The 22616-nt window shown below is 47.2% G+C and overlaps 2 protein-coding genes across 2 annotated transcripts in view; one reads left to right on the plus strand and one right to left on the minus strand.

The window, feature by feature from the left end:
- The window catches only part of LOC147613391 (pentatricopeptide repeat-containing protein At2g03380, mitochondrial-like), a 70156-nt gene that overhangs the window by 40418 nt on the left and 7122 nt on the right, over nucleotides 1-22616 (plus strand). The gene's annotated exons all lie outside the window — the stretch shown is intronic.
- On the minus strand, nucleotides 19507-21192 carry LOC147613392 (dihydrolipoyllysine-residue acetyltransferase component 5 of pyruvate dehydrogenase complex, chloroplastic-like). The gene is made up of 5 exons (XM_086781151.1): nucleotides 20905-21192; nucleotides 20692-20779; nucleotides 20497-20567; nucleotides 20274-20357; nucleotides 19507-19956 (listed from the first exon to the last, which is right to left on the minus strand). The coding sequence occupies exons 1-5, from the start codon at nucleotides 21073-21075 to the stop codon at nucleotides 19852-19854; spliced, it is 519 nt and encodes a 172-aa protein (XP_086637277.1). The 5' UTR covers nucleotides 21076-21192; the 3' UTR covers nucleotides 19507-19851.

The following is a 22616-nucleotide window of genomic DNA, read 5'->3' on the forward strand; positions in this document are numbered from 1 at the left end:
AGGGGAGATTGAGGGGGTGGGGTGGCCTTCGGAGGTGTATCATCTCCAATCTAAGTCAAAGCCACTTGATGCGTCGCCGAATCCTCTTGAACTTGATTTCGAGATAATGGCTTGGAGATATTTGGTGGGCTTGGATAGACTCTTGAGGTTGCTGGTGCCCTCGGCTACTTCCACTAAGGAGAGATGAAAAATATTGTGACAATTTATGGGCTTCTATAGGGTGGGTTGTTCTTGATTCATTTTGGAAAGTCTTGTGTAAATAGCAAAAGGAGTCCTCACGAAGACTTTTATGTGCTGATTCTCATTCGTCACGGTACTTTCATTTGAACTTTGCTTAGTTCAAGGTGCACACGCACATACACACACACATATGCATGTGCACATCCTCCCGTAACAAGAGCATGTACGTCACGACATTAATTTCTCTCTAGAGTTCAATTTGCACTGGTACTTAAAAATGTAGTACTGAATTTTTATTTGTTGTTTAATTTTCTTGTTTGAATGCTTTGATTGGCAGCAAATCCAGAGAGGGCAAGGTTGTTCCATGATGATTCCTTTGCAAATGAAGATATCTATTACCCTTTTTTAAGGTAGACAATACTTGATCAAAATCATTCTAATTAAGATTATTTTTTTATTATGTTGCAAAATTTTCATTTCCAACCAAAAAAATGAAAAAGATGCTTTGGGAAAAATGCATAAGTAAGAGCAGCACTATTTTTTATTCGTACATTAAGATTTGATTGTTGTGGGATGTTTATTCTCATTCGTGGTTTTATTTTCACGTGTGTAAAGATAGGTATTTAGTACAAACTTATATGTTGAGGACTCTCGAAGAAAATAGCTCTTTTGTTAACTCATGCACACTAATCAATGTGTGTGTGTGTTTGTGTGTTTTTGAAATTTGGAAACATCACAAAGTCTCTTGAGGGCTGAGTCTGACAACGGATTAGACTGGGAAAGCCAAGCAACTGCCCCCCAAGTAACATACAGGATGCAACCACTCAATTTGCCCATAAGTTGGGCTATAGAACCCCAAATATGTTGTGTAGTGTTGCATCCCCCATAAACAATTGTGTACAATCTCAGAATTTACCGCACATATCGGGCAGGTAGGTGCTACACCGAAAAATGATCTTCACTGATTGGTGGGGAGATCACCACGTAAAAATAACCAAAAGGAATGAGAGATCTGGCTCCTTCTGAATGAATGCCAAAGCCTATGCCAATATTTGCGCTATATCACCAGAGTGATGTCATAACTCTCCCAATGAGGCTTGAGAGTAGGGGTTCTATGCATCTGTTGAATGATGAGAAGCTTGGCATTCCGGACAACGAAACTGAAAAAGGGGTGGCTTTTCAATGGATCTAGGAAGACCTAGGAAGCCATCTTTGCAAAGTTGTAATGCATAAACATAATCCGTTTCATGAGCTCCTTCTTGAGTTTTGTGCCATTGATCAATGTCAACATGTCCCATGCTTCTCCATGCTCTGACAATGGCTACAATAAGAGGGGAAGATGGTGCCCTGATATCTGCCTTCGTGAACAAAAACTGTATGCTGGGCAACCAATCTCTCCCAACACAGGGTGTACATCCATAAATTTGAGGTAAGAAAAAATCCTTCCAAGGCTCGGTGCTTGGTAGGAAACCTCTAACCACAAGTTTACAAAGCAAAGCCTTGCACTGAACATCTGGATCGATAATATTCAGCCTCCAGTCTCATCTAGGATGAATAATTGTAAGCCAAGCTACCTTGGCACGTGTGTCTGTGGTGCCATCTAAACACGACCAAAGAAAATTGCGGATCAACCTTCGCAATTGACCAATGCATGCATGAGTGGCAATAAACCAAGCCGAGGCAAGCAATACCTGATTAGCCACCAATGCTCTGGAGGTTAAATCCAATCTCCTGGAGCTCCAATGAAGAAGCTTCTTCTGAATACTTATAAGTACCGGAGCAAACTGCTGCGCAGGAGAAATATAAACCCCAATTGGCATCCTAAGTATCTAGCAATGCATCCTTTGCTGATCCAAGTAAAACCAAGCTCTGCATCCCAAGCAACTCTCGGCGAGTCACTTATCCAAAAACCTACAGATTTGTGCCAATTGATGAGGTCCCCTGCTGCCAAACAAAACTCTTTTAGCGCCACCCGAAAGGAACATAAACATATGTGTGAGGCCTCCAAGAACATGGCTGTGGCATTAGCTAACTCAAAGTCAACCAGTTCCTCTTGACTACGAAGAGCGAATCTTAATCAAAAAATACCAGTAGTGGAGCGGCTGAAGATGCTCATGGCCTCTGCGACTATGATATATAATAACGGGGCTAAAGGGCATTCGTGCTGTGTTGAGCGAGAGATCTGAAACCACTCACCTCTATCACTACAAGGGAGCACACTATTGTGTGCATCACATTACTCAAAATCCAAAAGCAGAATGGCTAGAGGCTGATTACTCGCTTTGACCCATTCCATAGTCTCCCAAAACGAGAAAATGTTATCAAAGATGCCCCTCCTGTGAATCCATTCTAAGTATCATGAATGACATGCTGCAAAATTGGCTGCAATCTAGCTCACTGCCTTAGCAAGTATCTTATATGCAGTCCCAAGTAAGGTGATAGGTCTCCACTGTCCAATCATGGTCTTATCCCCACTCTTAGGGATGAGGGAGATAAGCCCCTCAATGAGAGAAGAAGGCATAGAACTTGTGTCCCACATCTCATGGAGAGCCGATGTGATCTCTGCTCCAATCTCATCCCAAAAAGTAATTAAAAAAACAGGGGAAATACCATCCTTCCGTGGACACTTACCATGAGGTAAGGCATGAAGAGCATGACTGAACTCCTGCATAGAAAAAGGGGCATCAAGAAAACGGCACACATGTCCTCAGCAATCAAATGTGACAATGCATTCCAAACCTTCCTCTGTGCCCTATGCCTCCAACGTCTCCACCTGCAACGACTGGCCACATGCAACGACTTGTTCCATTGCCCAAGTTCTTTTTCAATTTGTCTGCTCCACGCTTGCTACCCTTGCCTGAAGGTATTTCTCTGTCAAATTTTTTTATCAAACCCAAATACAAAATCTGCAGCCATTGCAGTGCAGGTCATATGCCGATTTTGCAGACAATGAATGCTGTGCAAGTCAGATTGAAAGGAAAATTGCAGGTGCAATTTGGGGGTTTTCGAAATTGAGGTCAAAATCAGCAAATTGAACCTCTCTCATTTGCAGAAATTTGGGGGTTTTCAAAATTGAGGTCAAAATTGGCAAATTGAACCTCTTTCACTTGCAGAAATTTGGGGCTTTTGTGAAAATTGGCCAATTAGATGCACATTGAAGCGATTGGAGTGCATAAAAATTGGGGATTTTCTGATTGGAGCATGTAATTGGGCATTACAGCTGCGATTTGTCGCGTATGTATACACATTGTGTGTAATTGGACAATTTGGTGCAGGTTTACACTTGCTTTGGTTTGCAGGCATACATTTGCATAGGACATTTGGTTGCCTGGCAGTGCACATTGGTGCTTGGTTTGCTTGCAGTTATACTTTGTTGACATGGCACAGAATGCTACAGATGTATTTGGTGTGCTCACCCAGGAGGACAAGCTGGATGGATCTAACTACTCCCTCTGGAGTTTTATGATCCGTAATTTGTTGGTAGCCAAAGGGCTTTGGGGCATCGTGTGTGGTGATGACACACGCCCACTTACCATACAGCCAGCCATGCCTCAAAGGGGAGGTGCTCAAAGAGCTCCTGATGTAGATCCTGCTCCCACACAAGAGCAGAAGAGATGGGACTCTAGAGATGCACAGGCCATGTCATTGATAGTCCTTTCAGTGAAAAGGACTATTATTCCGCACATTCGTTCATGCAAGACATCGAAGCTTGCATGAGACACATTGGAAGCAATGTATCAGGTACGCAACGAGGCAAGAGTTGCCTACTTGAAGAGGCAATTGGATCTTCTTTCTATGGATGAGGGTGACTCCATGGCAGATCATCTCACCAAAGTGAAAGATTTGCAGGAACAATTGCTCAACATCGATGAGGTTATCCCAGACAGACAGATGGTCACCAACACTCTTCATTCTTTACTGCCTTCCTACTTGGGCTTTCACACCTCTCTCAACCTCTCGATGAGAGGAGGTGGTGATCCCGTCACTTTTGAAGAGCTCGTGGGTTTACTCTTGCAGGAAGAGCAAACAAGAGCAAACATATCGAGCAACCGTGGTGGAGAAAAGGCATTTACAGCCAAGGATAAGGGTAAAGCAAAGAGCTTTAAGCATGGAAGACAACAGTCTAGCAAGGCTGGTCATGGACAGCCCTCTTCTAGTGGTGAAAAGTCTGACAAAGGGGATGCAAACAAGCCCAAAAAGAAGGGCAAATGTCACTACTGCCATAAGCCTGGACACTACATCAGTGAATGTAGGAAAAGGATTGCAAAAGAGAAAAAGAAAGAAGCAGGCAATGCAGTAGCAGACTCTTCGGATGACAAAGCACAGCAATCAGCTAATGTAATCCAGGAAGAGTACACTTTTTTGGTCACATGCACTAGTGACACACCAGGTGCTTCAGACACTGATATGTCTTGCATTGCATCTGACAGACAGAATGCATCATGGTATTTTGATAGTGGTGCTTCGAGCCACATCACTTCATGCAAAGATGTATTTCAGCACTTGGTTTATGCTTCAAATGGCCGCACTGTATCATGTGCAGATCATACCACATATCCATTAAAGGGAATTGGTAATGTCATACTTATTGCAGCCAATGGTGCCAATATTTGTATGAAAAATGTATTGTATGTTCCAGGAATAAAGAAAAATCTGCTCTCCGTCTCAGCCATAAACGACCAAGGTTTAAAGGTTGAATTTGAAGATGGGAAGTGTTTGGTAAAAGACCCATCAAAGGGTTAGGCCAGGAAGAGGGAGTGTGGTGGGCGCGGACTTGCAAGAGAAGGAAATAGGGGAAAAAAGGGTTGAGAAGAATTGGGAAGAGGAGGTGGAGCATATTGGGGGAGTGGAGGTGGAGGGGTCCAAGCCCCTTGTGCCATGCAGGAAAACCCAGTATAATTAATGGTGGGTACCTCCTTCAAGTGTCCACACAATCATGAGGCCATGTGTGGGTGCCGAGAGTTTGGGTTGGCCACACTTTTATCCTTGGGTCCCGGGCACTGGGCCAGTGGTCGATACCCAACTCTAATAAGTGTGAACTGCTAAGGTTATAAAACCTTTACAATAAACAAGGGTTAAATGAATACTTACCACCTGGTCACATGCCACAAACCATGTCAGAATACAAGGCATTCACATGGCTCATGGGTGGGCCTCCCTTGCCCGTGAACTGGCACGTCATAGCAGGCATTCACACGAAAACAAATCACACGAAATCGTTTTCAGGCAAGCAGAGATGCGTACACATGCATTATGCTCTCTCTCTCTCTCTCTCTCTCTCTCTCTCTCTCTCTCTCTCACTCTCATTTCATTTCATTTCTCTCATTTCATTTCATGATGTAACTTTTGGTGTCATAGGTCATTATGGCCTTTTGAAGACGTTAATATAACATTTCATTTCATTTCATTTCTCTCATGATGGAATGCATGGCTAAATGTAAAGAAGACATACAACTCCTTAGGGAGGAAGGGAAAACACTGGCACAAGAAGCCCTAGCAATGGAGATCACCCAGCTAAGAGAAGCCCAATGAAAAGTTACGAAGGGAGCTAGAGGATGCCAAGAAAGCAATGATAGCAAAGATGCAACAAATCCAGCAAGAAGTAGCAGCCACCAAGGAAGAGGTAGCTGCTGCTAAATCAATCATGAAGGAAGAGCAAGCTTAGCTTCAAGAAAGGCTGGAATCCAGTTGGGTGGCGGTCACAAAGAAGTATCGACCAGCTGAGACAAACAAGAGAAAAGAAGGCAGTCCAAGGGATTAAATGTGAGAGTCACAGGACTTGCAATGGGGGCCTCCCAAGAGGATGGACTAAACGTTTGTGGCATGATGGGGATAGAGGGGACAACATTCACAGATGTTTGGAGGATGGGCAAAGATCCGACTAGAGAGAGGCCACTTCTCTAAGTTCAAAGATGCACAAACACGGAAGGCCTTCCTGCAACAGCGAGGGAAACTCAAGGGGCACACTTCCAAGGTCCCGCCTTGGGGAAGATCTCGCACCATCACAGCTTGAACAAAGGAAAATTGGAATGGTAGAAGGCGTGGAAGCACGCAAGGCAGGTAAATGGGCTGTGTACAGAGAAGGTGGAGTTATTATTCTAGATCAAAGTCCTAAATAGGGGTGCGGGGTCTATGAGGCCACATGCAAGCTGAAAATGGCACTATGGAATTGCAATGGTACAATAAGGTCAGACACAAGAGGCTTTGCCGAGACCTTTATAGGTAGAGATGTCAGCTTCTACACACCGAGACTCTCTAGAGCCCAGAGAGAGGATTACTAGAGGTGTTTGGATAGGTAAGGGAGTCTGCCTATTGTGGAGGGACGCGGAACTGTGGAGGGGGGAGAGGTTTGGGAGGGGTGTCTGTCCTCTTCAAGCCACACCTCCGAAACATACTATCAGTGGTTCGAAAGGATGAGGAATCCAGGTATATGTGACTGAGGCTGAGGAGAGGTCATGGTCATATAGTACACATAACTGTATGCTATTTCCCTCCTGACACATCCAGGTTCTCCCCCACCGATGGGCAGTCCACTTACTTTGCTTTATATGAAGACATTGTGGAAATTTCTACACAAGGGGAGATCCTCCTGTTAGGTGATTTTAATGCGTACCCAGGTCAGCCTCTTCGATTTTGAACAAGATCATATCATTTTACAGGACCTAGACATAGATGACATGGGCTTCAAGAGGAGACCCAAGGATGGGGGAGCAATAAAAGCATATGGCAGATTTTTCTTGGAGTTGGGGGCAGCTCATGGGCTCATCATATATAATGGGATGGAGAGGTGGCCAGAGTTCGAGGGACTGACTTGTTTTGCTCACAAGGGAGGACCCAGCAATGTGGACTACTTGATGGGATCCCTAAGCCTCACCTCACATATATCAGAGTTCCGCATCCCTCCTCACCCCTTAGGTATTGACCATGCCTACTTGACCTTCACTCTCTTATAGTAGGAGGGAGAGGATCTCAAAAGGAGCCTTTATTAGGAAGCTTGGTTCTCTTTATCTATACAAGCATCTTATTAAACCCTTTAGACAAACCTTTTCCATGCTATTGCTAAGCCCACCACCAATTTTACCTCAAGATTCTGTGGTTAAGGAGTAATAATATTATCAGTAGGCTGTTATAATTCTTGCACATCCAAAAAATAGGCAACAAAAAAAAAACAGGCATGTTGTTCTCAAAAGGTGCAGATTTTGAAGAAGTTTTCTTCTACAAAGTTGTAGAGGACATTGTGATTGACTTGCCCACAAAGTTTGATTTGCATATGAAGTTGAAGCTAGGAGAATCCAACCTCCACTCCCGTATCTCAGCCGTTGACCTCGCAGCCCTACTCACTATTATTACCTCTCAGCTCACGGCTTTTGTCCATGAATCAGCTCACATTTCCTTCCCTACTACCCAACAGACCACAGCCAAACCACCATTGGGCTCCCTATTGCGACGCCAATGGTATGATGATAAGCAAGAAAAAATGGCAAAGCTTCAGCCACCATAAGAAAAGGGAGTTCATCCCTAAGCGACAAGATAAGCTTTGCCACACGTTCTTGAGCAAAACAGCAATGAGGTATGGAAGGAGCTCCAAGAACGCAGGTCAGCCACCCTAAGTACCGATCCCAACATCAGATTTCATCATACCCAAAAGCTTTACACCTCCAACACCAGCCATAGTATTGCTTCACCTCAGCCACCCCGACCCTGCTCAACCACCCTCTTCACTACTTAAAATGTCACTAAGGCCATCCATAAGCTTCAGCCTGGGAAATCCAGGGACTGTGAGGATCTTTCAGCTGAGCACATCACCTGTGCTTGTGACACCATTTTCCCCTCCTAGCTCAGTTATTTAATAAGGCACTCTGTCATGGTTTCCCACCCTGTTGGCCCACCAACATCATAATTCCGATCCATACAGCCGGCAACCCCATGAACCCCAACAACTACTGCACTATCATGATGGGGCACACACTTGTAAAGCTATATGGTTCAATTTTGGAGGTTGAAGCTAGCTCACATGCGGAACGCCATGGCATGGGAGCAAAGAGGCAAGCTGGTTTTAGACGCTCCTACTTGACATTGGATCACATCTTCACATTGAGGGCCATCATCGAGGAGGGTGGTCGAGAGGCAAGAAGGTCTTTTGTTGGTTTGTGGATTTCCGGAAAGGCATTCGACACAGCCCCATGTGCTCACCTCCTCCACCAGCTGTAGGAGTTGGGTTTCACTGAGGAGATCATTTGGGGAGTTTTGACAGTTAACCTTGGGAAAACCAAGGTCATCATGTTTAACACTTCACTTGTGGGGATCAAAGGCGCGAGTTTCCTATATGTTGCGGCTGAGGTGTAGATTTTGTGAATTCCTATGTATATCTTGGGGTCACCTTCACAGGGCCACTTTACAGGATGAGGCCAGTTGTAGATGCTAGCTTGCATTCATAACTAAATACAATCATTGACAAGATGGAGAAACAGGTCCTCGTTAGCGCAGAGAAGCTAGAGAAGCACCCCCTAGGCAGATGGGTGAGAGACGGGCTGAGAGATATCAAGGACATCTTGATATGCTAGGAAGATACATGGGGCAAGGAAATTAAAGAGCTCAAGGAAGGCCATGCGACCAAAGTGGGAAAGAGGAAAGCACATGTAGCATGCAATAGGTTGACTGTCGTAACGTGCAACAAAGCCTTCTTTAAACCTGTGAGTTTATGCAATCCACTTTACTTTAAGAGAGAAGAGTAGAGAGAGAGAAGGTGAGAGTTGACACCAGATTGGGTCCCAATTATCTATTGAAGGCTTGTATTACTTTGGAGAACTTTGTACAATGATGAGGATGATGACTGTGGACTGCCCCACGCAAGGACGAGGAAAGACCAAACACAGGCTGAACCATATGCTGAACCAATAGCACTGTAGAAGATGGTGTGACCCTTCCAATCCACATGGACAGCGTGGTTCTTGGCATAGAAGCATTCTTTAACTTATATTAGGTCTACTCTAAATGCTTGGAATACAACCTTATATCGTAGGTAAGTGGGACACTTGTCTATCCCACACTGTGCATGTCCCATCGGTAAATTCAGATGATAGACGTGATCACTTGGTTGCTTTGGTATCCCCAACTTTTGGAATCTGCACCAATTCGGCATTCATGAAATTGTGAGTACTTTCGAGGTCAAACAAGATGACCACAGTCTTTCCCATGACCGATCCATACATACGGATTAGGTCATTTGGATTGACAACTGCGGAACTAAAATTACCATCAATGCAAGTACTCTGTTGTAACAGGAATGTATCAACATAAGTAATCTTAGTATTACCTTTAACTTCAGTCAGATTTGCCACTGTAGCAGCACGTTTTGCCTATGGGCAAAATTTGTGACTGTTGCCCTTTTGATTGCAAGTGAAGCATCGGTTTTCTTTAATATTGCGGAGTCTCTTCGTTGTATGTTTTTGCAGTTTGGCATCGTTTTGCTTTTGAACCGCCTTCCAAGGTTTAAACAGTTTATTCTTTTGTTTTTTAAGAAAATCAGGCTAAGGTGGCTTTAAGTCAAACACCATGGCTATGACATGTAAGAGAGAGAGAGAAATGAAATGTTATATTAACGTCTTCAAAAGGCCAAAGTGACCTATGAGACCAAAGTTACAACCATGTGACATCTGATACACTGTCTGGAAAAGAAAAGAGATAGCCCCACAATACATCAGTAGGGGGGAAGCTAATGCTACTAGTCAAAATGGGGTACATGAGTACATGGATACCTGAATACATGAATATGGGGGAGTACAAAAGTGACAATGAGTACAACAGTATATGGCTGGAGTCGTAATCATCCTAGGAGCTCTAGCATGGGTCTCCGCCGGATGGCCTGGATATCTGCCATAGTGAGATGCCTGGTGGGACGAGCTTGATGCCTCGCAATGATGCTTTGAATCCTATGGTGTAGGCACCGTCTCCGATGTGAGGATCGGCGAACCCTCGGGCATCTAGATCTGCCCGATTGGATAGCTCTCTCAACTAGAGTCCCACGGGGTGCCCACTGTTGGGCTGTCGGTTGTGTGTCCTCCCGGGTAGTCCCTGTAAAGAAGTCAGTAATCTGTCTCTGTGTGGACTCCCTGCCAGTCGGGCGCCTGCTCCTGATAATGGACTCTCTGAGCCTGCAGATCTCCAGGAGATAAAAACCCAAGCATCGCTGATCACAATAGTCCATGACTCTAGCCAGTGGTCCAAATCCCTCTCTGAAAAGGCAATGGTAGCTCCCTCGAATCTCATAATATGCTGTGCAGCGACAGATGTAGTGCTCCTCCGTCTCTGGCTCTATCCAACAAATCTGACAAATCCTGTCCCCTGGAGGTATGCCTCTAAATCTGCCTGTCTCCATCTCTAACTGATGTGAAGAGGTGCGGATTTGCCCAATGGCGCACCTCAATCCATGAGACAGATGGGTATCCATGTAGCTCGGTCTAAGTATAAAGCCATCCTCAGTGGTGCGGAGAAGATGGTCTCTATAGAAAGCCATCTTCGTCCCCAACTCTTGTGAGGGCTCTAGCCATGTCCTCCTAGTGTCCAACTGAATGAGGTCCTGTCTGATGACTCTACTAATCTTAGAATGTGTCAAGGTGAGAGAGGGTGCCTCCAGAGAGAAAGAGAGAGAGAGAAAACAATACCACTGAAGCAATAGACAAAATGATAGAAATGCTTAGATGATTAACATTGAGAATGGTGCCATTAAATAGGCCAGTACAAGAATTTGCTTAGCTACTAATACAGCTTACTTTTTGCTAATGAGAGGATTAAGGGCCCATGATTCTCTCCACCTGCCCTAGATTCTAGGTAGCTTCTATATCAGCTTCTTGATTTATGCAAAGGTAGATGCTCTTTGACTTTTATCCTTTTTACTTATATGCTTTTATGTGGTCTCTTTTACAAGAGTGGGTTCACATGCCTTTGTACTTTGTACTTGGATAAGGCTTGTTCTCCAACAATCCCCCTCAAGTGTTTTTTTTTCCCAAGAAAAGATCCTTTCATTAGTTATATAAAAACGCCCGTAGGGCTACAAAAGATCCTCTCCTGCTCACAAGAAAAACAGAGCAATGAACAAAGCAAGGCAGCCCGGGAGACTCTCCCTAGGTGCTGAAAAGTACAAGCATCAGTACAAAGAACTGAGGGGCTAAATCATACAATAGGAGGGGGGAAAAGCCAAACATGTAATGCCAACGGGGGGATCCCGCGTGTAGGGTATAGAAGGGGCCGCTGCGCCAGGTGGTGTGAAAGGCCTGGCGCCGCAAGATCGCCTCATCCGAGTCGCCCCGGATGCGGTCATACTGTCCTCGCAGGGTGTGGATCAACTCCTGCCAAATCCCCCGTACAGTCTCTGTTGGTGGCTCCAGTCTCCCCTCAAAGGCCCTGAAACACCGGGCCCTCCAGGTGAACCAGATGGTGAGGCTGCTGAGGAGCTCCCATCGTAAATCCCTCTCCTGTGTCCAGCTGGCGGATGAGAAATCCGATGACGGAACAAGGCGAGGCTGGCCCCTAATGAATCTGATGGCCTGACTGTCCTGCTCCATCTCATAGCCCATAGCAGGCCCTGACGAAGTCGACCAAGCAGCGGCACCCCACGTAAACATACCCTCTGGAGAGAGGGGGGCCAGAATACGCAGCATCCGCAGCCAAATCTGCTGCGCCTGAGGGCAATCCCATAGGCAATGTCTCTGTGTCTCCATAGGGTGGCCGCATCGGACGCAGGCCGCCGGAAGACCGCTGTAGACAAGCCAGGTGCCAACTGCTGAGCCCCTGTGGTGGTGGGCGACTAGCCACTGGAAAGTCGAGATCTTGCGGGCCTGTCGACTAGCCCAGAGCCGGGCCCAAAAATCCTCCAGGAACTCCTGTGAGAGTCCGTGTAGCCGCCAGTGCCCCGCTGCAGCTGGAGAGACCATCCTCCTCGCCGTCAAAATATGCCGCCCCAGCCGAACAGTATACTGGAAAAAGGTGATCTCTGTGGCCTCAAGGGATGCATAAGGATCATGCCACTTGTACTCCCCAGGGTCCCACTGTAGCCGGCGGGCCAAGGGGCGCGCTGCATATGCCCATATGCGCCAATCCGGGAGCACATCTGCAGGGTCTGGGTCAATATGCCACTTCCGAGAAGCGGCGGCCACTACCCGTATCCTCTGAAAGGTGCACTCTGCAACCAAAGGCGACTCCACCTCTACTCTCTTAAGTCTGCCCTCATCCTGAATCTCATAGTAGAGGGATCTGCCATCCTCGGTGCAAGCTCTGACAGCAATCAACTGTGTAAAGGCTCCCATCCACCGTGGGGTCACTAGCTCGATAGGCGTGAACCACTCCTCTGTGAGTGCCTCCTGAATGTCATCCCTCATAATCAACCCCCCTCTGAAGTGACTCAACCTCTCCACTGGATCTCCTCTGGGAGACTGCAGAAGGCCTGCCAGTCTCCAAAACTACGTGCTGGGCCTGCCGCCAAAGGTCCCTAGGCTAGACGAGGCCGAGAACCCAGCATATGACCCTGCTCTGTGCGAACCGCTGGGCTCCAGATGAGCGGCTGTCTGGCCTGCTCCTCAACACAAGAAGGAGGTTGCTGAGAGAGCCCCGGTCTCAGCAGCTTCCAAGCTCTCAGGATCCTCAAAGCAAATCTGTCCTCCCATCCGCTACTGAGGCCTGTCCTCCTCATCTCTATGAAGATCCATCGAATCTCTGGTGCCCAAGTGCCCCCTGCTGGGGGAGCCCGAGCCTGCAGCCGCTACAAGAGAAGCTCTTTCCAAGGCTCAGCGCCTGGAAGCAGCCCCCGAACAATAAGCTTCCCCAATAAGTCTCTACTCTGATCGACTGGATCTATAATGCCCAAGCCTCCCTGAGCCAGCGGAAGTGTAATAACTGCCCATGCAACCTTTGCCCGGGCTGGCTGACCGTCCCGCCCAGACCAAAGAAAGTTCCTGATCAGCCTCTGTACCTGGCTGATGCAAGAGCTCGAGAAGATCCAGCAAGACGTAATGTACCACATGGTCGCTAAAAGCACCTGATTTGCCACCACCACCCTCCCAGCCAAGGATAGTCGAGCTGTACTCCAATACAAAAGCTTCTTCCGAATGCTCAGAAGAAGCGAGGCAATCTGCTGCTCAGGTGACAAATCTAGTCCAATCTGGCATCCCAAATACCGCACTGGTGTGCCAGGAGGAATCCATCTAAAACCGGGGTCTGGGCTCCATGCTGGAGTGGGAGCGCTACTGATCCAAAAGGCCACTATCTTGCGCCAATTGATCAATGCTCCCGAAGCTGCACTAAAAACCTGGAGCGACTGCTCTGCCCGAAGAAGATTGGCCTCTTGGCCATGCAAAAATAAGCCTATGTCGTCTGCAAACTCAGCATCGAGCAGGTCCTCCCCCCGGACTGGGAGCTGGAGTCCTCTCAAACCAACCTCCTCTGCCGTCAAATACATGCTCATAGCCTCCGCAAAGAAGAGAAAAAGAAAAGGGGCGAGGGGACACCCCCGACGGACTGATGTGGTCAGCTCAAAACTCGGCCCCCGTCCTCCTGCAATCAACACCTGGCTATGAGCTGTGGAATACAGAGCCGCCACCCCTCTAATCCAACCTGGCTCAAAGCCCAGGCGAAGCATAGTGTCCTCTAAGAAACCCCAATCGACTCTATCGTATGCCTTCTCAAAATCGAGAAGCATCACGACCAAGTCCTCACCAAGAAATCTAGCTCCGGCCGTCGCCTCCCAGAAGGTGAAGATGTTGTCAAGGATACTGCGCTCCTTGACGAATCCTGTCTGGGTAGCATGAATCAACTCCCCCAGGAAGGGCTGGATCCTCAAACTCAAGGCCTTTGCTAAGACCTTGTAGACAGTATTGAGGATCGTAATAGGTCTCCAATGCCGAATATCATCTGATACTCCCTCCCCCTTGGGGATAAGAAAAATCAAACCCTCTGAAAAGCTCTGTGGCATCACCCCAGTGTCCGAAACATACTGAAAGCCCCTGCGGAGGCCTGGCCCCAAAAGGTCCCAATAGCGCATAAAAAAGGCAGGCGTCAGTCCGTCTTCCCCTGGGCAACTATGTCGCGGCAGGACCCTCAAGGCCTCAGCAAGCTCAACCTCTGAAAGAGGCGCACCAAGAACTGTACGCATACAACCTGTGACCCTCCTCTGCACATGGGCCCACACAGTCTGTGTGCAAGCATCCCGATCCTCAGTGGCTGGCTCCGCTGAAAGCAGGTCTCTATAGAATCCAATGGCAATGGCTCTGATCTCCCCGGGCTCAGTAGCTACTGATCCATCCGGCCTCCCAAGCTGACGAACTCCTGCTCGAGCATGGCGGGGTCCAGTAATCTCAAAAAACTCCCCAGTCACTCTATCACCAAGCTGCGTCCACTGAGAGGCCTGGCGACGATAGTAAAACTCATGTCTCTGCTCCTCTGCCTCTCTAACCTCCTGGCGTGCTTGGCTCAGCTGGGACGCCACCCACTCACATGCAGGCTGTTGCTCCTGAAGGCGCTGAAGCGAAGCAAGGCTGCGTCTCAGCCGATGCTCCCGCTCGCGAATCTCTCCCAGCCGTGTCAAAGCTACAGCGTGCAGAAAAGAGCTAAGCTTGATGAGTCCCTGGGCACACTGGCCTGCTGCATCCTGGTTAGAGCACTGACTATCATGCCAGATCCTCTCAATGTCCTCAGCGAGACTAGGATCTGTAAGTACCCTCTCTGGGATCCTCAACTGCAAGCTGGGCTCCCGTGTCCTCTCCTCAAATGTCAAGATAACTGGCGCATGATCTGAAAATGAGGTGCCAGCGAGAATGCCGACGGAGCCCCCTCGCTCCCCTAACCAGTCGCCCACATAAAAGCGATCAATCCGTGATAGATTAGTCCCTCCCTGCCGGCGATCGGACCGAGAGAAACTAAGACTGTCCTGAGAGCGGGAGAAGGCCCCATGCTGCCATGCATCAGTGATCCTCAGTGACATGCAAAACCGCTCCCAAGCTGCAAGCTCCGTGCCGTGCACTGTAACATGACTGCCTCCCACTCTATCGGCCGGGTCCTCAAGCATGTTGAAGTCTCCCTCGACACACCAATGTGCGGCCTCTGGCAATGCATCCGTAACTTGGGTCCAGAACTCTGCTCTGGCACTAGCATGGTTGGGCGCATAGACGTTGAGCACGCCCAATAGCTCATCATGCATCCTCAGAATGACATACTGTGCTCTACCAGGCACAATGATCCCTCGATCCACAATGGCCTGCCGCCATACATCTGCAATGACCATGCATACACCTCCCTGTCCACCCAAAGGACCAAACCCTGCAGACCAAAAGGTGTCCCATCTACCAGGCATCACCGAACCATATCTCCGGATCCTGCTCTCACCCAAGTGGTGCTCCTGCATCATCAAAATATCAATGCTGCCACCAACCAGGCATCTCTGAAGCTCTTGCCTCAAGCAACCACGATAGCGTATAAAATGTGCTCCGCCAAGGCCCTGTACATTCCATGAGATGATCCTCATGGATGACCTGCTGAGGTGGATGCTGTCTCAGCCGTATGGCGGGCCTTCGCAAGCAGCTTGGATGGAGAGTATCCCCATCCGAGCGGTTGCAAATCTGCCCACCCGGTGTACTGCAAGAATCACGGATCAGGCGCCAGTGGCTGTGACCCATGGCGACTGCCTCCCGCTCAGACAGAGCAACCTCGTGTATACATACATATCCAGGGTCGCGTGCTCGGTCTGCCACTATGCGAACGACCAAATGACAAATCCCTGAGGCATCCACACTCTCGGGATCCAAGAAAAAATGAGCCAACTCCCATAGTCGGCCTATCACATCTGTCACCTCCAGATCGCTCACATGGTGAGAAAACTCAACTGCCTGAGTCTTCAAGGTGCTAAGAGCGAGCTCCAGAGTCCACTCCCGGTCACATGGGCCACAGAGAGGGAACGAGAAGGCCGCCGCTGAATCAAGTGCCTCCTCCCCGCGGGCCAGAGGTATCACTACATGAACTTGGATGGGTGCTGGCTCATGGGGGTCCTCTGCTCCAAAAAGCCGTGTGAAGGAGTAATCAAAAGCCTCCGAGAGCTGTCTAGTGCCGAGGCGACTCAGCCGACTGCGGATAGATGATATCCGTGAAGCCCGAATCGGCATGGTAAGTCTCCTCTGCGGTGCTCGATCAAGATCGGTGCTCAGAGCCCTCCTGACTGCAGGTGAACGCCAGGGGACTGCCAGGGCCTCCCGGGGAGCTGAGGCGGGTGGGGGGGGAGGAGAGGGGGGCAAGGGAGGTGGAGAAGGAGCTGCTGCCGAAACCGGAGCGGGGACGGGAGGCGGCGAAGGTGGAAGCGAGGCGGTAGGGGGGGATGGGGGTGGGGGGGGTGAAGGAGGGGGTGCTGGCATCTCTTGGTCCTCAGTCGTCGCAGGGGTCTCCTCCTGTAGGGGAGCAAAGCTGTTCCTCACGGGAACCCAGTGATGCTGAGACTGTGGCTGCTGCTGCATCGGTCTCTGGGCGCGCTGCTTTGGCTGTCTCCCTTGACGGCGCCCTTGTCCAGGCTGCCACTCCGTCGTCTCTGTGGCCTGAGCAGGTGTCCCGGAGGCTGCCTGCCGAGCCGCATCTGTGGGCGGGCCACCAGGGGCCTGCTGTTGCGGTGAGGGTCGGGGTCTCCTACGAGGACAGGCCTTGGCCAGATGGCCGACCTGCCTGCAAATAAAGCACTGGTTCGGGAGCCCCGAGAACTCCACTCTCTGATCAATCCATCCCCCCCTATCCGAGGTAGCTGAATGACCTTCGGAAGGGAGGAGATGTCAGGTACCAAAACTCTGACCGAAGGTAGCCCAGCTGCTCTGGCCACCACTGAAGCTGCTGTGGGGCCAGTCTCTAGCACCGAACCCACCAATGCTCCTAGCCTAGAAAGGAGCGGCAGGTACTCACGGCGGAGTCCAGGGAAGCAAACTGTAACATGAAAAAGGCGCTCTCCCTGCTCGGCCGCTGCTGGGTCAAAGCCATGCTGCCAAGGTCTGAAGAATGCCCGAGCACCCCTGATGTCTAGGGCACTCATGGCTAGGACCTTGGCCACGCTCTGGGCGGTCTCGAACTCGATCTGGTAGTGACCACGGCCCAGTAGCTGAACGTCCAGGATCTTGCCCACATCTGCAAGAAGGCGGGCCTGGAGCAGATCCCGGATCTCGCCTCTGCTGGGGCGAGTGCCGACTATACGGCAGATGGTGGAGTGTGCCTGGAGGCGTTCCACCTCTGCGGCGAGGCTCGCTTCCTCTTCTGGCGAAAGAGAAAGTCTGATGGGGGTATCCTCAGGGGAATGTAAACACACTAAGTAGAGTGGATAGGTGTGGACTAGTTGATGTAGTCTAAGTGTAGAATCTCTGGTGAAGATATGTCGGTGTTAACTACCAAACCCGCCAGTGCTGTAAATATCAAACGGTCACGTACACGCCTCGTGAGTGTCAGCTCATGTTGAGCTTGATATCTCAACAAAACAATCTATCAATTCCAATCATATGTATCTTAAAGCTCTTGAGACAATAGGATGACGTTTGATTTCAACTTTTCTTAGATCTAAATAATAGTGGACACAATCTTGTCATAACCATTTTCCCCAATCTTCTATTAAACAACTTGTAGTTTATGCAAGGTAATTATAGTGTATATATGCAAGTAGTTTATAATTATGCAAGTTAATTATAGTGTATATGCAAGTACCATCAAAAAACAAACTTTTAACTCAAAATACACAATAGTAGAATTGGAAACCAATGCTCCATTGTGAATATAGTTTAAAACAAATGCTTGTAGGATCCACACTAAAGTAGATAATAAGTGTGTGGATGGACTACTACAAGGCCTCTTAATGGCCTTCTTAGACCATGGTCAATCCAAAAGTTCTATGTGTGCACTAGGTTAATATTACCCCTTTGCAACCACTTGCCAATAATGAACATGATTCAAAACCTATGCTACTTGTGTAGGTTCTCAACGCATTCAAAATCATATGAGAGCTCCTTTGCTTTAGATGGCTTATGCCCTAGTAGACTAGACCATGTGCCAGAGGACTTACGTAAACCAAATTTTAAGGTCAAGGGCTTATCAAATGGGTGATTAAAAAAAGCTTTATTAAGTCAACAAAAAACCTATTTTGATACAATGAAAACTAATAGACCTTTCTGTAAATAGCTCCTTGTAAGATAATAAAACATGCAATGTATGCACAATAAATTTCACAAAAAGTACGATCTTTCATAGCTTTTGAACTCAGACACACAATAATAGACAACAGAACAATACTATATTACTAATGTTTGTAAACAACAAACAATTGTATGCTCCACATGCATATGCTTTCAATAAAATGAACTTTGATGGAAGTACTAAGACATTTGTATGCTCTATAGAGGAAGCTAGTTATAATGGACAGTTGAGATAGATGGTTATTGTGCATGTGGACTTGTGTCTATCTCTTATAAGGTTTAATCCTAAGAGCTCTCCAAGGTCACCACGTGATAGGTGATGTATGTGTCAATGTAATCACTTTACACCCAACCAATTTTGGTCAATAGCTTCCACAGCCCCATTCAAAACCATTAAGCTATCCACCTACAACCCAAGGGCAAATTGACTTGTTAGTTGACTAGATCTCCTGCACATGCACTAACGTTCTGTACAAAACCCAAAAATGACTTTTAGATCTCCACAAAAACTAGTTCTCTACTGAATTTCACACACACTTGTGTTTTTGTACTTACCCAACACATGATAATTCTTCGTGGTACTGTTGTAGCCTAGATCTGTAGCGTAGGTGTTTGTCAACCTTCTTGGAATTCACATGCATTCACACCTCACATAAAGACCTGAGATAGTACATGATAATTCTTGGAGGTTCTCTTGTAGACTAACTTTATAAGGTAGAATTCACATGCATTGGCACCTCGTATAAAGACCTAAGATAAAAGCAGATACACATCGCCAAACACCTTGAAATCAATCTCGCACACAAATTTAGTGCCCAACAAATAGTTCGCGGTTATAAAAGGACTAGTTCCAGGATAATTACGGACCTCTCCTAACATTCACTGTGAGCACTATCCTAACCAATAATTCCCCAATATGCAAGGACTAGTTCCAGGATAAGGACTCCCTAACATTCTCTGTGAGCACTATCTTTACAAACAGGCTAAAATGGCCGGGACTAACTTTAGAAGCACAGTATCCACAATACCTGCACTGCTGTTATTGTTGCTTGGACAAGCTCTTATGCTGAGGCTCACAATACAGAACTTTCACAAGCAAGCAAATCGCTCCACCTTTAAACAATTGCTCTTCACAAGAGAAGGTGAACAACACTTAACTCGAAAATTGATTTCTTCACATACAAGCATGTTGCTCTGCCCTTTAATTCTTCAGACTGTGCTGCGGTATAGAGGAACATGGAATTACCAGCACCTGATTGGTATTTTGGGGAAGGGTGGGAATCTGCCACCAATTGCTATTACCATCTAAATTTAATACTTAGTTCCACACTAAGCTAAGGCTCACATTAATGCAAAATTGCCAATATGGCTACATCTAATACAATTAAGGGCTTCAACACATACCCACTTCCTGGCATTGTCCAAGTATATTAAGGACTCCTTTATTCGGCTGAGCCATCTCATCTTTCCTTTCTCAAAAAGTAAGGTCTTTTGGGTTCTCGATAATCTTTGCTAGTGTTTGCAAGAAAGCCGCCAGATCAGCACCATATATTATTCTGTGATCGGCTGTTACATTGACCTGACAACAAAACAACTAGTTAGAACAGATGGAATAATGAACCTGTGAAGTGGGCCAGAAGACTCGTTCCAACAGCTTGCAGGCATTTAATGTCTTCGCTATCTTAGAAGAGGCCTAAGCACTTAACCATACCACAGGCAGCCTCACCCAGTCTGAGGTTTTACTGAAATGAGCAGCACCCTTCGTCCAAAAATGAGCAGCACCCTTCTTCCAACAACTTCGGCATGCAATACTTACACTAAAATCTCTAGCAGAACACTGTCTTGTATTACAGAGTTTGACAAGCTAAATTTCATCAGCTGAACTATAGAGACTACCTGCATCTGATTCTTTACTCCAATAAGCCCTTCTGGGGTTGCCACAACTGCAGGCTGTGATGCTCCAACAGCCATAATGGCGCCCTGAACCACATACAAACACGTGTAAGTCCTATGGACCAATGGCACAAGTCACATACATCCTATCTTACACGTAACACAACAGCACACTCAGAGCAGCAACGAGTTATCAATTACACAAAGCTTCCTAAAGCGAACTCACCGTAGCTGGTGGCAGAATTGCATCAAACCGGTCCACACCAAACATACCAAGATTGGACAGAACGAAAGTTCCTGCAAGGAAATGGTCAAATTTCTGCAATATTAGATGACATAATGTACATAAAAAACACGTCAAGGATAATAGTTGATTACACAAGAAACTTCCATGCTTTTCTGTTTTCTGTAGAAAATTTACCTGTAGAATATTCATGGGGTTGCAACTGCTTTGCACGAGCCTTGTCCACTAAATCTTTCCATTTTCGAGAAAGAGAATAGATATCCGTCTGCTTGAACAGACAAAGTAAAAGATGGCATTTTAAACCTTGGCATGCTTCTCTCAATAATTCTTTTATGGTGTTAAAAAGAAAAGGAGAAAAATGGTCTTAAGCCCAAGGGAAAGCAAACTAACCTTATCAGCATCTTGCAGTACAGGAGTTATGAGTCCCCCATCCATTGCTACAGCCACAGCAATGTTGATGCTATTGTTATAAGTGAAGCTTTTGCCATCTTTACATGCAGCATTGACAACTGGATGCTGTACTAAAGCCAGAGCTGTTGCCTTTGCAAGAAGTGCGGTCATAGTCACTCCCTTGGATTTGATCTGGCATCATGACAAGTGATTGTAAGTTTAATCTAGCATCAAACAATTCTTTAGAAGAAAGCATACAAATGCTGTGTTTCAAAGGTTTTGAAGCGCAAGAATGCAGCATACAAATGCTATGTTTCAAAGCTTTTGAAGTGCAAGAATGCAGCATGCAAGCCTGTTGGACATGGCCGACTAGAAAAATGCCAGAATGGCTGGGAAAAATCCTAGAAAAATAGTAAAAAAGGGGTGGCCAGCCCACAAGCAAGAGCCATACAAAAGGGGACCAAATGGGCACCATAAAGGGCAGAAACTGGGGATGAAAGTGCTAACACCCCCTCTCAGCACCAAATGCTGAACAAACTCTGAGAATCCGAAGATGAGGAGCCAAGGAAGCCTGAGAAACCGGCTTGGTGAACAAATCTGCAGCATTCTCCGCGGAAGGACAATACTCCAAACGCAAATCTCCAGCAAGAACCCGTTCATCTCAATGTGTTTCGTACGAGCATGAAACACAGGGTTCTTGGCGATGGCGATGCAACTTTGATTGTCACACCAAAGAAGAGTAGATCCGGTAGGAGGACAGCCGAGCTCCTCCAATAATCTCCGCAACCATATCGCCTCACATGCAGCATAACAAACTGCATGCTACTCAGCCTCGGTAGAGGAAAGCGCCACAGTAGGCTGCTTTTTACTACTCCACGAAATGGCTCCAGACCCAAGTGAAAAAACACAACCAGTGGTCGAACGCCGAGTATCTGGATCGCCAGCCCAGTCTGAGTCAGACCATCCAACAAGAGTGCGTCCTTGGTCATAAAAGATGCCAAAATCTAGAGTGCCACGCAAGTACCGAAGAACTCTGAGAGCACACCGCCAATGCTGCTGATGGGGTTTGAATGAGAAGGAACTCAATAAACTGACTGCGAAGCATATGTCCAATCGGGAGTAGGTCAACCATACCAAACAACCGACGAGAACCCGATAATGTCCCTGATCAGTCCCTGGAGAAGCATCAAGTGAAGAAAGCTTCTCACCAATATCCATAGGAGAAGATACTGGTTTGCACCCAGTCATCTGAAATCTGTCGAGAATCTCTCGAGTGTACTCTTGCTGAGAGAAGAAAATGCCCTTCGAGGTCTGCCACATCTCAAAGCCAAGAAAATAATGCAAGAGGCCCAGATCCGTCATCTCAAACTCTGTCTCCAAAGCATTTATAACAGAACGGATCCGCATAGAATAAGAACCTACCTGTAAAGATGAGGTCATCAACATAGACCACAGTGATAAAAATCAACCCCCTCTCAAGGAGGATATAAAGGTTCGAATCTGCATGAGAACGGCGCAGGCCAAGCTTCTGAAAGAACTCATCAATCCGCTGGTACCAAGCCCGCGGAGCTTGCTTTAGACCATATAAAGCCTTCTTCAGCCGTGGTACACATGATCCTGTTTGCCCGGAACAACAAATCCTGGCGGCTGATCAATATAAACCTCTGTGTGTAAGCTCTCCATTCAAGAAAGCCGACTTGACGTCCATCTGG

The sequence above is a fragment of the Cibotium barometz genome, chromosome 43 (assembly GCF_041138505.1).
Source record: "Cibotium barometz isolate CiBa-2024 chromosome 43, ASM4113850v1, whole genome shotgun sequence".
In the NCBI taxonomy this organism is placed as follows: domain Eukaryota; kingdom Viridiplantae; phylum Streptophyta; class Polypodiopsida; order Cyatheales; family Cibotiaceae; genus Cibotium; species Cibotium barometz.

Coding starts and splice junctions, on each gene's coding strand:
- LOC147613392 (XM_086781151.1), bottom strand. CDS start 21,075: ATGACCGCACTTCTTGCAAAGGCAACAGCTCTGGCTTTAGTACAGCAT. Junction 20,568..20,691: donor ACCCCATGAATATTCTACAG/GTAAATTTTCTA, acceptor ATTTCCTTGCAG/GAACTTTCGTTCTGTCCAAT. Junction 20,358..20,496: donor CAATTCTGCCACCAGCTACG/GTGAGTTCGCTT, acceptor TATGTGGTTCAG/GGCGCCATTATGGCTGTTGG.